The 10,726-nt window shown below is 44.8% G+C and overlaps 1 protein-coding gene across 2 annotated transcripts in view; it reads left to right on the top strand.

Annotated features, from left to right (window-relative positions):
- The first annotated feature begins 3,445 nt into the window (after nucleotides 1-3,445).
- RNF130 (ring finger protein 130) overlaps nucleotides 3,446-10,726 on the top strand; it is a 188,720-nt gene continuing 181,439 nt past the window's right edge. The window contains exon 1 of one of the 2 annotated variants that reach the window (XM_049874556.1): nucleotides 3,446-3,744. In XM_049874556.1, coding sequence (XP_049730513.1) covers nucleotides 3,498-3,744 — 247 coding nt within the window. In that variant the 5' untranslated portion in view covers nucleotides 3,446-3,497. The remainder of the gene's footprint in view (nucleotides 3,745-10,726) is intronic. The other variant, XM_049874555.1, reaches the window with a different exon arrangement.

The following is a 10,726-nucleotide window of genomic DNA, read 5'->3' as shown; positions in this document are numbered from 1 at the left end:
GAAGGTAGACATTGCTCACAGAGGAGGCAGGTCAACTCCTGGAGGCCTGAAGCCCTTGCCGGGGCCTAGACCAGGGAGGCTGGCAGCTGGGGCCCTGCTGGAGCTCTGGGAAGATAAGAATTTGAACTGGGGCTGAGAGATAAGAGCAGAAGCAGGTGAGTAGGCTTGTAGAGCCAGGGGTGAGTGATGTGTGGCTGAGTCAGAGAAATGGCCCCATGGAGGAGGGAGGCACAGCCAGGCTGTTCTGGGAGACGCCAGGCTCTGAAGGCCCATTCCAGGCCAGCAGCTCACTCAGGCCAGCATGGCCTGACTAGGACCCCTGCACATGTCCTTCAAGGTATTTGGCATAGCCAAGTCCACCTATGGTTTTGTTTCCTTCATTTTAATCAAGTCACTTTTTTTTTTTTTAACTTAAATATTTTTAAAAGTAGCTTTGTATCACTACTTGAAGTGGAAAATCTCTTGGCCTAAAGGAACTGCCTCCATGAAAATAAAGACAATTGTTGTTAGGTGCCGTTGAGTTGATTTTCAACACATAGTGACCCCATGTGCCAGAGTAGAGCTGCCCCATAGGGTTTCCTAGGCTGTAATCTTTATGGAAGCAGATGGCTAGGTCTTTCTCCCACAGAGCTGCTGGTTGGGTTCAAAACACCGACCTTTCGGTTGGCAGCCAAGCACTTAATCATTGCATCACTAGTGCTCCTTAAAGACAATTAAACTCTTAAATGTAGTAGCAGTATTAAGATCAACCTCACTGCTGGCATCTGCTGAGGCTATGTACTGAGACCCAGTGACACTTTGTTTAAAACGGAGATTGGCACACACTAAAAAGGGGGTCAAGGTGCTCTAGCACGGTGACTATCTCCTTGACAGATTTAGGGCCAAAAATAGCTTTAAAAGGAGCTGCCTTCTCCCACCTGATTTAACAGGGTGGTGTCTGTGGAGTTGTTGAAAGCTACGGGTGCTAACCAAAAGGTTGGCAGTTCAAATCCACCAGCTGCTCCTTATAAGCTCTACTGCCTTGGGGGCAGTTCTACTGTCCTATAGGGTCACTATGAGTTGAAATCGACTCAACGACAATGGGATCTGTGGCCGCTATAATTGCTTCTCATGTCAGGGCATGAACATTCCATACTTTGAAAGACCCTTGTGACAGCCAAAGTCCCTAGGTGGCGCAAATGGTTTGCTCTTGGCTTCTAACTGAAAGGTTGGTGGTACCAAGCAACAGGGTAGCACAGTAATAGAAAGCCCCGGTGATCTGCTTCCTTAAAGATTACAGTCAAGAAAACTCCATGGACATCAGTTCTACTGTGTAACACCCGGGGTCGCCGTGAGTCAGAATCAACCCAACAGTAATGGCTTTATGAGAGCAAGAGAGCAGAGATCGTGAGAGCTTCAGGGCAGAGGCTGGGCTGGGGCAAGCCAAGGGAGAGGAGCAGATCCTGGAGATCCCACCGAGGGAAGAGACCCACGCAGGCCCTAGAAGTGGCCCAGGCTGTTTGGGCAGGGAGCTGTAGGGAGTGGGGTACCCTGATGGCACAGTGGTTAAGAGCTCAGCTGCTCACCAAAAGGTCAGCAGTTTGAATCCACCAGCTGCTCGTTGGAAACCCTATGAGGCAGTTCTACTCTGTCCTACAGGGTTGCTATGAGTCAGAATTGACTTGACGGCAATGGGTTGGGGGTGCTTGGAGCATGGACACCTTGGATCCAGGACTAGAGCAGAGCCCTCTTTCAGTGCTGGATGCAGGTTGGGGCTCAGTTGCTTTGGTCTAAGGGCTGAACTTCCTGGAGGCAAGCAAATGAATAAAAGACCAGTGCCAGAAGATGGTAGTAGGGGTGAGAGGGAGGGAACTGGAGGGAGAAACTGTGAAGGAAGCCACCAAAGCGTCGCCAGTAGACATCTGATGTTTTAGCCTGTACTGCATCTATACTCAGTTTTCCTTTGGAAAGCCACCTTTCTTCTGGATTCTCAGTACATTTGGTTGCTGAAGGTTAACTTTACCCCCTTCCTACCAGAAGAGGCAGAAGACCCAAGCCTGGCTGATCAGAAGATGCCATCCTTACCTCCCACCTGCCCACAATGATGAGTACATGGCCAAATAGCCTATAACCTCCTGGATACAGCCACACCTGAAGCTACACCCATCCTTTCCCGTGGTTTATGTTTTAGGATGGTGGACAGTTTTAATTGACATGGCCTCTGTGTGTGGTGGAGGGTGGTGGGTCCTCACTACAATTTTCTCCTCCAGGGTTCTAGGGACTTTCATCTAGCCTGTAGAGGTCCTTCTCAGCCACTCAGGGGGCCCTGCAGTTCCTTGGTACTTTTATTTACAGAGACCTGCCCACCATGTTGATTATATGACTTGCATTCGCCAGCTGAAATGTTAGATGTCATGGACATTTTTTGGTGGTTTTCTCTTTTTTTTACTGTGGGAAAAATATATTTAACAATACTTGTACATCAATGCACAATGTATATACCCCAAAGATTCAAACCTACAAACCAATATTCATTGTAGCATTATTCACAGTAGTCAAAAGATGGAAACAACCCAAGTGTCCACCAACAAATGCATGGGTGAACAAAACGTGGGCTGTCTGCACAGTGGAACATTACTCAGCCATAAAGAGTGACATCCTGATACATACTATGATATGGATGAGTCTTGAAAACATTATGCTGAGTGAAATAAATCAGACACAAAACGACCAATATTATATGCTCCCATTGTTATGAAATACCTAGACAAATGCATACAGACCAAAGTTTATTAGAAATTTCCTAGATAGTAACAATAGCATAATGATTAATTTTAAAGTTTTAGGTTTTTTTTTTTCTTTTGTATTCTGCTATCAAACGTTTTGGTGGATCCCTGGAAAGCTCCTAGGCTCCAGGTGCCGTGCCCATTACGTCTGATGGTTAAACGGGGTCCGTGCCGGGAGAGCTGTTGGCCGGCCCTCGTGCAGGCGGGCGGGAGAGAGCAGGGCCTCGCACGCATGTGCATGAGGACCGGGCTGCGCCTCAGGCCTGCGCGTTGCCGCTCGGCTGGCGGGGCGGGGCGGCGGCGGGGAGCGCGCGCCGGGGGCGGCCTCCGGGCTAGCCGGCCACTTGGCTCCACAGTCTTTCGGACACGTTTTCTAGAGTCGCCCCCCCCCCCCCCACTCGGCAGGGCTGACCCCGGGGGATGAAGAGGGTCAGTCCCCACAGCCCTCAGGGAGCCCCGAGGAGACGACCGGGAGCGGCCTGAGCTGCCGTCCTCGCCGAGGGGCCCATGGGCGGGCCCCCGCGGGCGGGCCGCGGACGTGAGGGCGGCGCGGCCAGCCCGGGGGGCGGCGAGCCGCTGGGCAGCTGCGGCGGCGGCGGCGAAGGGGGGCCTCGCTCTCGGCCCCGCGCAGGCTGCGCGCGCGCGCTCCCGCCTCAGCCCCGGCCGCGCCCGCCCCGCCTCTCGGTCCCGGCCCGGGAGCCCGGTCAGCGGTCGGCGGCGGCCGGAGGGACCATGGGCGGCGCGGCGCGGGCGGGCCCGGCCCGGCTCGCCGCGCTCGCGCTACTGACATGCAGCGTGTGGCCGGCTCGGGCCGACAACGCAAGCCAGGAGTACTACACGGCGCTCATCAACGTGACGGTGCAGGAGCCCGGCCGCGGCGCCCCCCTCACGTTCCGCATAGACCGCGGGCGCTACGGGCTGGACTCACCTAAGGCCGAGGTGCGCGGCCAGGTGCTGGCGCCGCTGCCCATCCACGGAGGTGAGTGTCCGCCGGGAGCGGCGGCGGGCCGGGGTCCCCGCGTACACGGGCGCCGGGCTCGCGGGGGCGGCAGCGCCGGGCGGGGCTTTCGCCGCCCTAGCCCAGGCTCTCCAGCTCCGCGCCACCCGGCTGGCGGTCCCCGGGTCGAGGTTTCCTCGGGGGTAGATCCCGGCCTGCTCACGGTTGGGAGTAAGGCTTCAGAAGCGTTACTAGGTTTTGTTCTTTTTTGTTTTAAAGACTTAGAACATTGTTTTTTTGTTTTTTTTTTTCTTTTGGGTAGCTTGTTTACAGGAGGGCATTGAACTGCGAGTTTCAGAGACAGCTCAGACAAAGGAGGTGGTGGGAAAGCGCAAAACTAATTCGTGGTGGATGAGATCTTAACCTGTGTTTTGGAATCAGCAGGTTTGTTTCCGGAATCACGGATTAACACTGCATTGGATCTGCGAGGATGAGGCCTTTTCGAACGTGAAAACGTGCTGTTTTTCTTAAGTGGCAAATGGGAGGAGGGGTGGAAGAGGAAAATGGGCATCTTCCCTGTTGCTTTTGGCTCTTGTTCTACCCCAGTAGTTTCACTGTAATGTGACTCCTGAAAATCTCACATTGTGAACAATCTGATACCAGTTGGAGCTAGTAGCCAAGTCTGTAGGTCATGGGTGCCCACCAAGAGAGAAATAGGTACATTTTTCAAGAATTGTCTTTGAAGTCATTTGGCTTACTCTAATGTCTTCCTGTAAACATGGCCTCTGTTCACTTGTTTAGCATAAAACGCGTATATTTGGGTAGATTATCGGTCATGTTGTTAAGAAAACTTTCCACATTGCAAAGTATGTTTTTTTGCTTTGTGGCACATTGTGAACATTTTGGAGAGCGTCTGCTCTATTCTCTACACCCACTCTCACCCTGAGAAGGCTGAGAGATTTTTTTTTTAGTTGTTGTTAAGATGACCTAAACTACACAACCTAAATGAGGTAATGGTGTTTGTTTTTATACTCTAAAATATGAAAACATGCTCTAAGATCTGTGTTTGTATGTTAGAATAGTAAACTGTTCTCTTCTTGGAGGCGATCTGGCTGACAAAAATGAAGCACACGAAGCTTCTTACGCTGTAGCCCATCCCCAACTTAGACCAACCTTTTAAAGTTCATTTTTACATCACTAATCAGGTGCTTAAGGTGTATTTCTCATCTCCACTTTGTTAAAAGCAGCAGTTAGGGTCACAGCTTGCCCCCAGAAACAACTGTGTCTTTCGTTCGTTCAGTAAATGTTTTCCTGCCTGCCCTGTGCCAGTCACGGTGGTTGGGACGCATAATGTTGCCAAACTATGGCACTAACAATGACAGCCTATTTTCTGGTGTGGAGAAACGTGAGGGTCACGTGGAAGGGTAGGAAGAGGAAGAGAGGCAAGCTGTTCTGGAGCAGTGTTTTGAAATCTGTGGTTTGTCTTTGGAGCTTGGTTCCCTCAGGCACCCCAAGTCCATGACCCTCACTTTAGATTCTAGAGCTCCAAAGTGTTCTTTCTCTGTGTTAAAACGACTTGTTTGCTTGTCTGTCACCCCAAGCAAAAGCCCCATCTTTTTTTTTTTAGTTTTTATTGTGCTTTAAGTGAAAGTTTACAAATCAAGTCAGTCTCTCATACAAAAATTTATATACACCTTGCTACATACTCCTAGTCACTCTTCCTTTAATGACACAGCACACTCCTTCTTTCCACTCTCTATTTGCATGTCCATTCGGCCAGCTTCTGACCACCTCTGCCCTCTCATCTCCCCTCCAGACAGGAGCTGCCCACATAGTTTCATATGTCTGCTTGATCCAAGAAGCTCACCCCTTACCAGTATTGTTTTCTATCCTATAGTCCAGTCCAGTCCCTGTCTGAAGAGTTAAAAGCACCGTCTTTTGAGAAGGTTATTAGGATGTGTGGTTGAAGGTTAGTCCCTCTCAAATGGGGAAGTAACATAGTAGGATTAAAGGTTCTGAGTCCACCTGTGCTGTCTGTATACTCTGTGACACTGGGAAAGTAACTTCACTGCTTGACTTTAGTTTCCTCATTTATAAAATGGAATGATGGTGTATTTTCCTTCTAAGGTTGTTGAGAGGTTTAAGTAGTTCCCTGCATTCTTAAATGAAGAGACTTTGCTAGCCTGAAGGAATCTCTGAATTGGTGGCTGCAACAAAATGAACACACTGGGACAGTGTTTGTGAAGGCTGAGTCTGAGGTCAGTTTTCTTGAGCTTCTCTCTGTTTCTTTTCCTGGGTTCTTTAAAACCAGTTGCCATTGAGTTGATTCTGATTCATGTCGACCCCTTGTGTGTCAGTGTAGAGCTGTGCTCCATGGGTTTTTCAGTGGCTGATTTTTTGGAAGTAAACCACCAAACCTTTCTTCTGAGGTGTCTCTGGGTAGACTGAAACTGCCAACCTTTGGGTTAGCAGCAGGGAGTGCGTTAACCGTTTGTACCACCCAGGGACTCCTGTTCTCAGGGAGAACATTTTTACCTGTACAACATGAGATAGCTGTAGGTTTTCTCATGGTGCTGGTGGCGGGAGCCTGCAGGTGATTTGAGTCTGGCTTTTACTAAGGGGTCCTCACACATCTGTTCATTCATTTCAGCATTGCTAATTGAAATCCTAATGTCTGCCAAGCACCATTCAAGGCACTGGAGGTGAAGATAGGGCAACAGTAGTGAACAAAATGGGTGAAAATTTCTACCTTTCTGGAGCTCACCTTCTAGTGAGGGTCTTTATAAGGCTTAACTGTAAATTGTAAGTCATTTCTGTGTAAATTGTTCATGTGGAATTCAAGACATTTTTTCTGATTTTGCAGCAGGAATTTAGTAACGTATTTTTAAAACAAGAATGGTATAGAAATTTCTTTAAATTGTTCATGTTTAAGGAAATCATTTAAAATTGGAATAATATTTGAGTGTTCTACGTTACAATGTTCTTAACTCAGTTTAAAAATTTTATATTTTAAGAAAAAATAATGCATTCCAATTATGACCTATATGCTTTCATAATTTTGAGTTGAAGAGAATTCTTAACATGTTTTTGAGGACTTACTGTGTGTTGTTGACACTAAGCTATGTTCAAATTACAAAAAAAAGTTATGAGACAGAATTCCTGACTCAGAAAAAAACTACGGTCGGTAGATGTGAAATTAATGAAAACTCGTTTTAAGGGTAAGTGTTGAGTAAAAATGAACTTAACATGATGGCTCATTTTAGATCTATGACTTGGTTTGTGAAGGTGAAAACGTTTCTTATGTTGCATTGCCTCTATTGATTAGGCATATATGAATATACTTGGTAAGGTTCAATTGTCCTATACTTTTGAAAACAAATACGACAATTTTTTCCTTAAGTGCTTTGGTATTTAAAAAGAATATTTTGGACAGTGTTATGTTTTATATAGTATACCTTATAAAGTATAAATATACTTCATAAACAAGTGTTATACTCTGAAAATATATACTTTGTATTAAATGTAATGTACTGGTGAATGGAGATTCATTTTTTTCATGTTTTATCTGATAATTTTTAGAAATGAGGTTTTAAAGGAGCATATCTTGTATTTAAGCTCAGCTCACAGTTGCTTTTTTATCACTGATTGACTGAAACTTAATCAGAAGAATGCTTAGAACTAGAAACACAATGTTTAACAACTTTGCCTAGCAGACTAGCTAGTGTCTCCTGTGGCGCAGACATGTGTGCTCACACAGACTTTTTGTTTGAGCCTAGAGTGGGGATTGGGAGAGGAGAAGGCCGTGTTGGTGATGTAATTATGTGTGCAGATGTGCTGGTGGGAAGAGTTTGGTCCAATCAGCCCCTTTTTGCTTTGCGTAGAATTTTTCAGGATTGCCAAATGGTTAAACCTGAAATTGGTTTTTAATATTTTGATAAAACAGGACCTTGGGTGAAAAAGTGTCAGGTAATGTTAGAATTCATAATGGCAAAGGCAGGAGACTACTGAGCATAGTTAGAGATTTTAAAATATTTCAGAGAGAAAGTAGGTACAATCTAGGGAGCAGGGAGGGGAAAGGATTCACAAGGAGAAGGTGCTAAAAACCAAATTTTGACGTAAATGGAAATAACCAGGGAAGAAGAAAAAGGAGCTGTATATAGTAAGTTATATTTATTTTGAACTTTACAGTTTAGGAAGTATTTTCAGAAGCTGTATTTTCCCTTCATTTTGGGATAATTTTATTAGCATATAAATATTTCTACCATTAACAACAACAACAAAAAAACCTACACAACACTCCTGCCCTCAGATTTCCAACCTGCCACCACTTCATTTCTCAGTTTCTGTTTATGGCAGAGCTTCTCAAAAGTGTTCTCTATACTTGCTGCCTCCAATTTTTCCTTCTGCTATTCTTCATATCCTGAAGGTCTTTGCTGTGCCAAGTGATTGTGAGAAAGACATGGGTATTTAACTGATACATTGGAAAGACAAGGTCAGGAGTCTTAAGATTTCAGTGTATAGAATGATGGACTGAAACTAAGAGAAAAATGATTAGGAAAGAATATATAATCCAGATTTGGGTTTAAAAAAAATCACCTGCGTAGGTATAGGTGAAGGGAGGTAAGGCTTAGATGCATGTCACACGACAAAGCCTGTGAGCCATCACTGATTTTGCCCTGTCTAACCTTGTGCTGCACTGGGTGTCTGGATCTAGGGCACAGTGGTCCCACTTCATATAGGCCAAAACCACATTCAGTTTATGTTTAGTTCTGAATATGAGTTTTAAATGATGAACAAACTACAGACCATCGTTTTGCCAAGAGTGCTATAAAAGGGGTTTCTTCATTTGAAAGAAACCAAACCCATTGCTGTTGGGTCAATTCAGACTCATAACGACTAAATGGCTTCTCAAATCGCTCCTACCTTGAACAAAGTGTTATTGTAAAGTAATAAGACAAATCTTCTTAAACAAACCTGCTATTAAGGAGGGTGGAATTTTTTTCAAATCAGTCACATTGGGAGATGCTATGCAAGTAATTTTTTTAAAAACCAAATCTGGATTACATATTCCTATTAATTTTTTTCTTAGTTTCAGCCCCCTCACGCCCGCACCCAGTATGCAGTAATGAAAACATTAAACATTTTTAGAATTTGTTTTGTGAGCTCTTTTTGACTCAGTAATTTAAAAATATCTGCAGTATATCAAATCTTTGTCTTTTCTAGGTAGATGTGAATTTCGACAGTTTAAAGTTATTTAGAAGCAGTTGTGGTGAATAAGGTGGCTGCCTAAGCAAGGTAATGAGAGTTTTTTTTTTTTTTTTTTAGATCAAGAGAGAGAAAGAAACTATAAAGGGAGGAAACTTTTTTCTTATGTGCTTGCAAGCTTTTTGTTTAGATTATTCTCAAAGAGGAAGGCCAGTAGTGTTTTGGGCAAGGTTTGCATCAGTGGGGTAAATGGATTGTCCTCCAGGGCTAGTTCTTTTAAGTATTGCTGTTATGACTCATTTACAAAATGAAAGTATTAAGTTTTCTTTCCAGACCATCAACATTTATTGGTTTTGTCATTCTTAAAGTATTTCATACTCTGGACGGTTATTACTTTCTATCAATTTTAATAGTGTAGTTTTCTTTATTGTTAGAGGCAATTTTGGATAAAACAAAGGGAACCCTTCAAACGTCGAGTCAAATGAAATAAATCAGAAAGTACTTAATAAGCACCTACTCTGTGCTTAGTGTTGTGCTAGTCTTGTGAGCAAAAGACATGGTATGATTCCTGCATGAGAGAATGTGGTAGTCTTGTTGAGGAGGTCAGCCGTATCTGGATGAAACAACCAGAGCATGCCATTATAAAAGACTGTAGGCTGTCCTCAGTTTAGAGGTTGATGTTGTTCTAAAGCAGGGGTCTGCAAACTATAGCTTGCCTGGGGGCTGGCAACCTGTTATTGTAAACAAAGCTTAATTGGAAGACAGCCACGCCCATATGTTTACATGTTGTCTTTTGCTGTTTTCACGCAAGACCAGCAGAGTTAGAATGGTTATAGCAGAGCCTACCTATCCTGTAAGCCTAAAATATTTACTCTCTGGCTCTTTAAGAAAAAGTTTGTTGATACTTATTAAAGGCTCATTTATACCATTAGTTTTTCTCCATACAAGTTATGTTATAGATGGGGATTTGATTCCTAAGTCGTCCCAGAGTGTAAGCTCTTGAAGTTGGGGACAGTATGTTCTTTGTTTTAGCTAAGCACCTAGCATTGTACCTAACAGTAGCAAGCCACTCGAATATGTGATTGCATTTAATCCTGTGGTGCTTAGACTGGTAGTGAGACTGATGGCAGGCCTTGTATGATGGGAGAGAGGTGTTGCTGGACAGAGTATACTGGAGGGCCTCTGTTACTGTGCTTGATTGCAAATGGTGTGGCGACCAGAGCAATGAAAAATTATTTAGACTTGTAATCCAGAAAGATTTTGTTGAAAATCTGAAATTTATACTTAAATTTGAAAACTTCTGCTTCCAGCCATGATGAAGTAACAGGGACCAAATATATCCTCCCACCTTAAATGACTAGAAAACCTGACAAGGTTATGAAACAGAAGTTTTCAGAAATAGGTCATCAGACAGCATCTTGTTGTGATCCCTGAGAAAAGGAAAGTAAACAAGGAGCCCTATGATTGCCTGGTCTTACTACCTGGAGAGGGTTTCTAGGCAGCAGAGCAGGAAGGGAGGAGCCAAAAAGAGTTGGTGGTCTCACTGAGCTGAGGAGACGGAGTTCAGAGCTCAAGGGCCAAGGCAGTTTGAACTTGCAAGGCAAAATACCACGATGGAAGGAGCTGCACAGAGTTCAAACTCTGGATAGCTATAGAGAGGTTCTCAAGTCTACTTGAGTGCTGATCTGCATATCTTATAAGGAAACTGCTGGAGGCTGGGGAGAAGAGCTGCCAGAAATTGGTGGCAGAACAATTCTTAGAGTTCATGCAGGAGTGGGAATAGTTCATACTGTCAGAGTTCATGCCACAGTGGAAAGAC

This window comes from Elephas maximus, chromosome 2 (assembly GCF_024166365.1).
Source record: "Elephas maximus indicus isolate mEleMax1 chromosome 2, mEleMax1 primary haplotype, whole genome shotgun sequence".
Classification (NCBI taxonomy): Eukaryota; Metazoa; Chordata; class Mammalia; order Proboscidea; family Elephantidae; genus Elephas; species Elephas maximus.
This window is presented reverse-complemented; position numbering and strand designations above follow the sequence as displayed.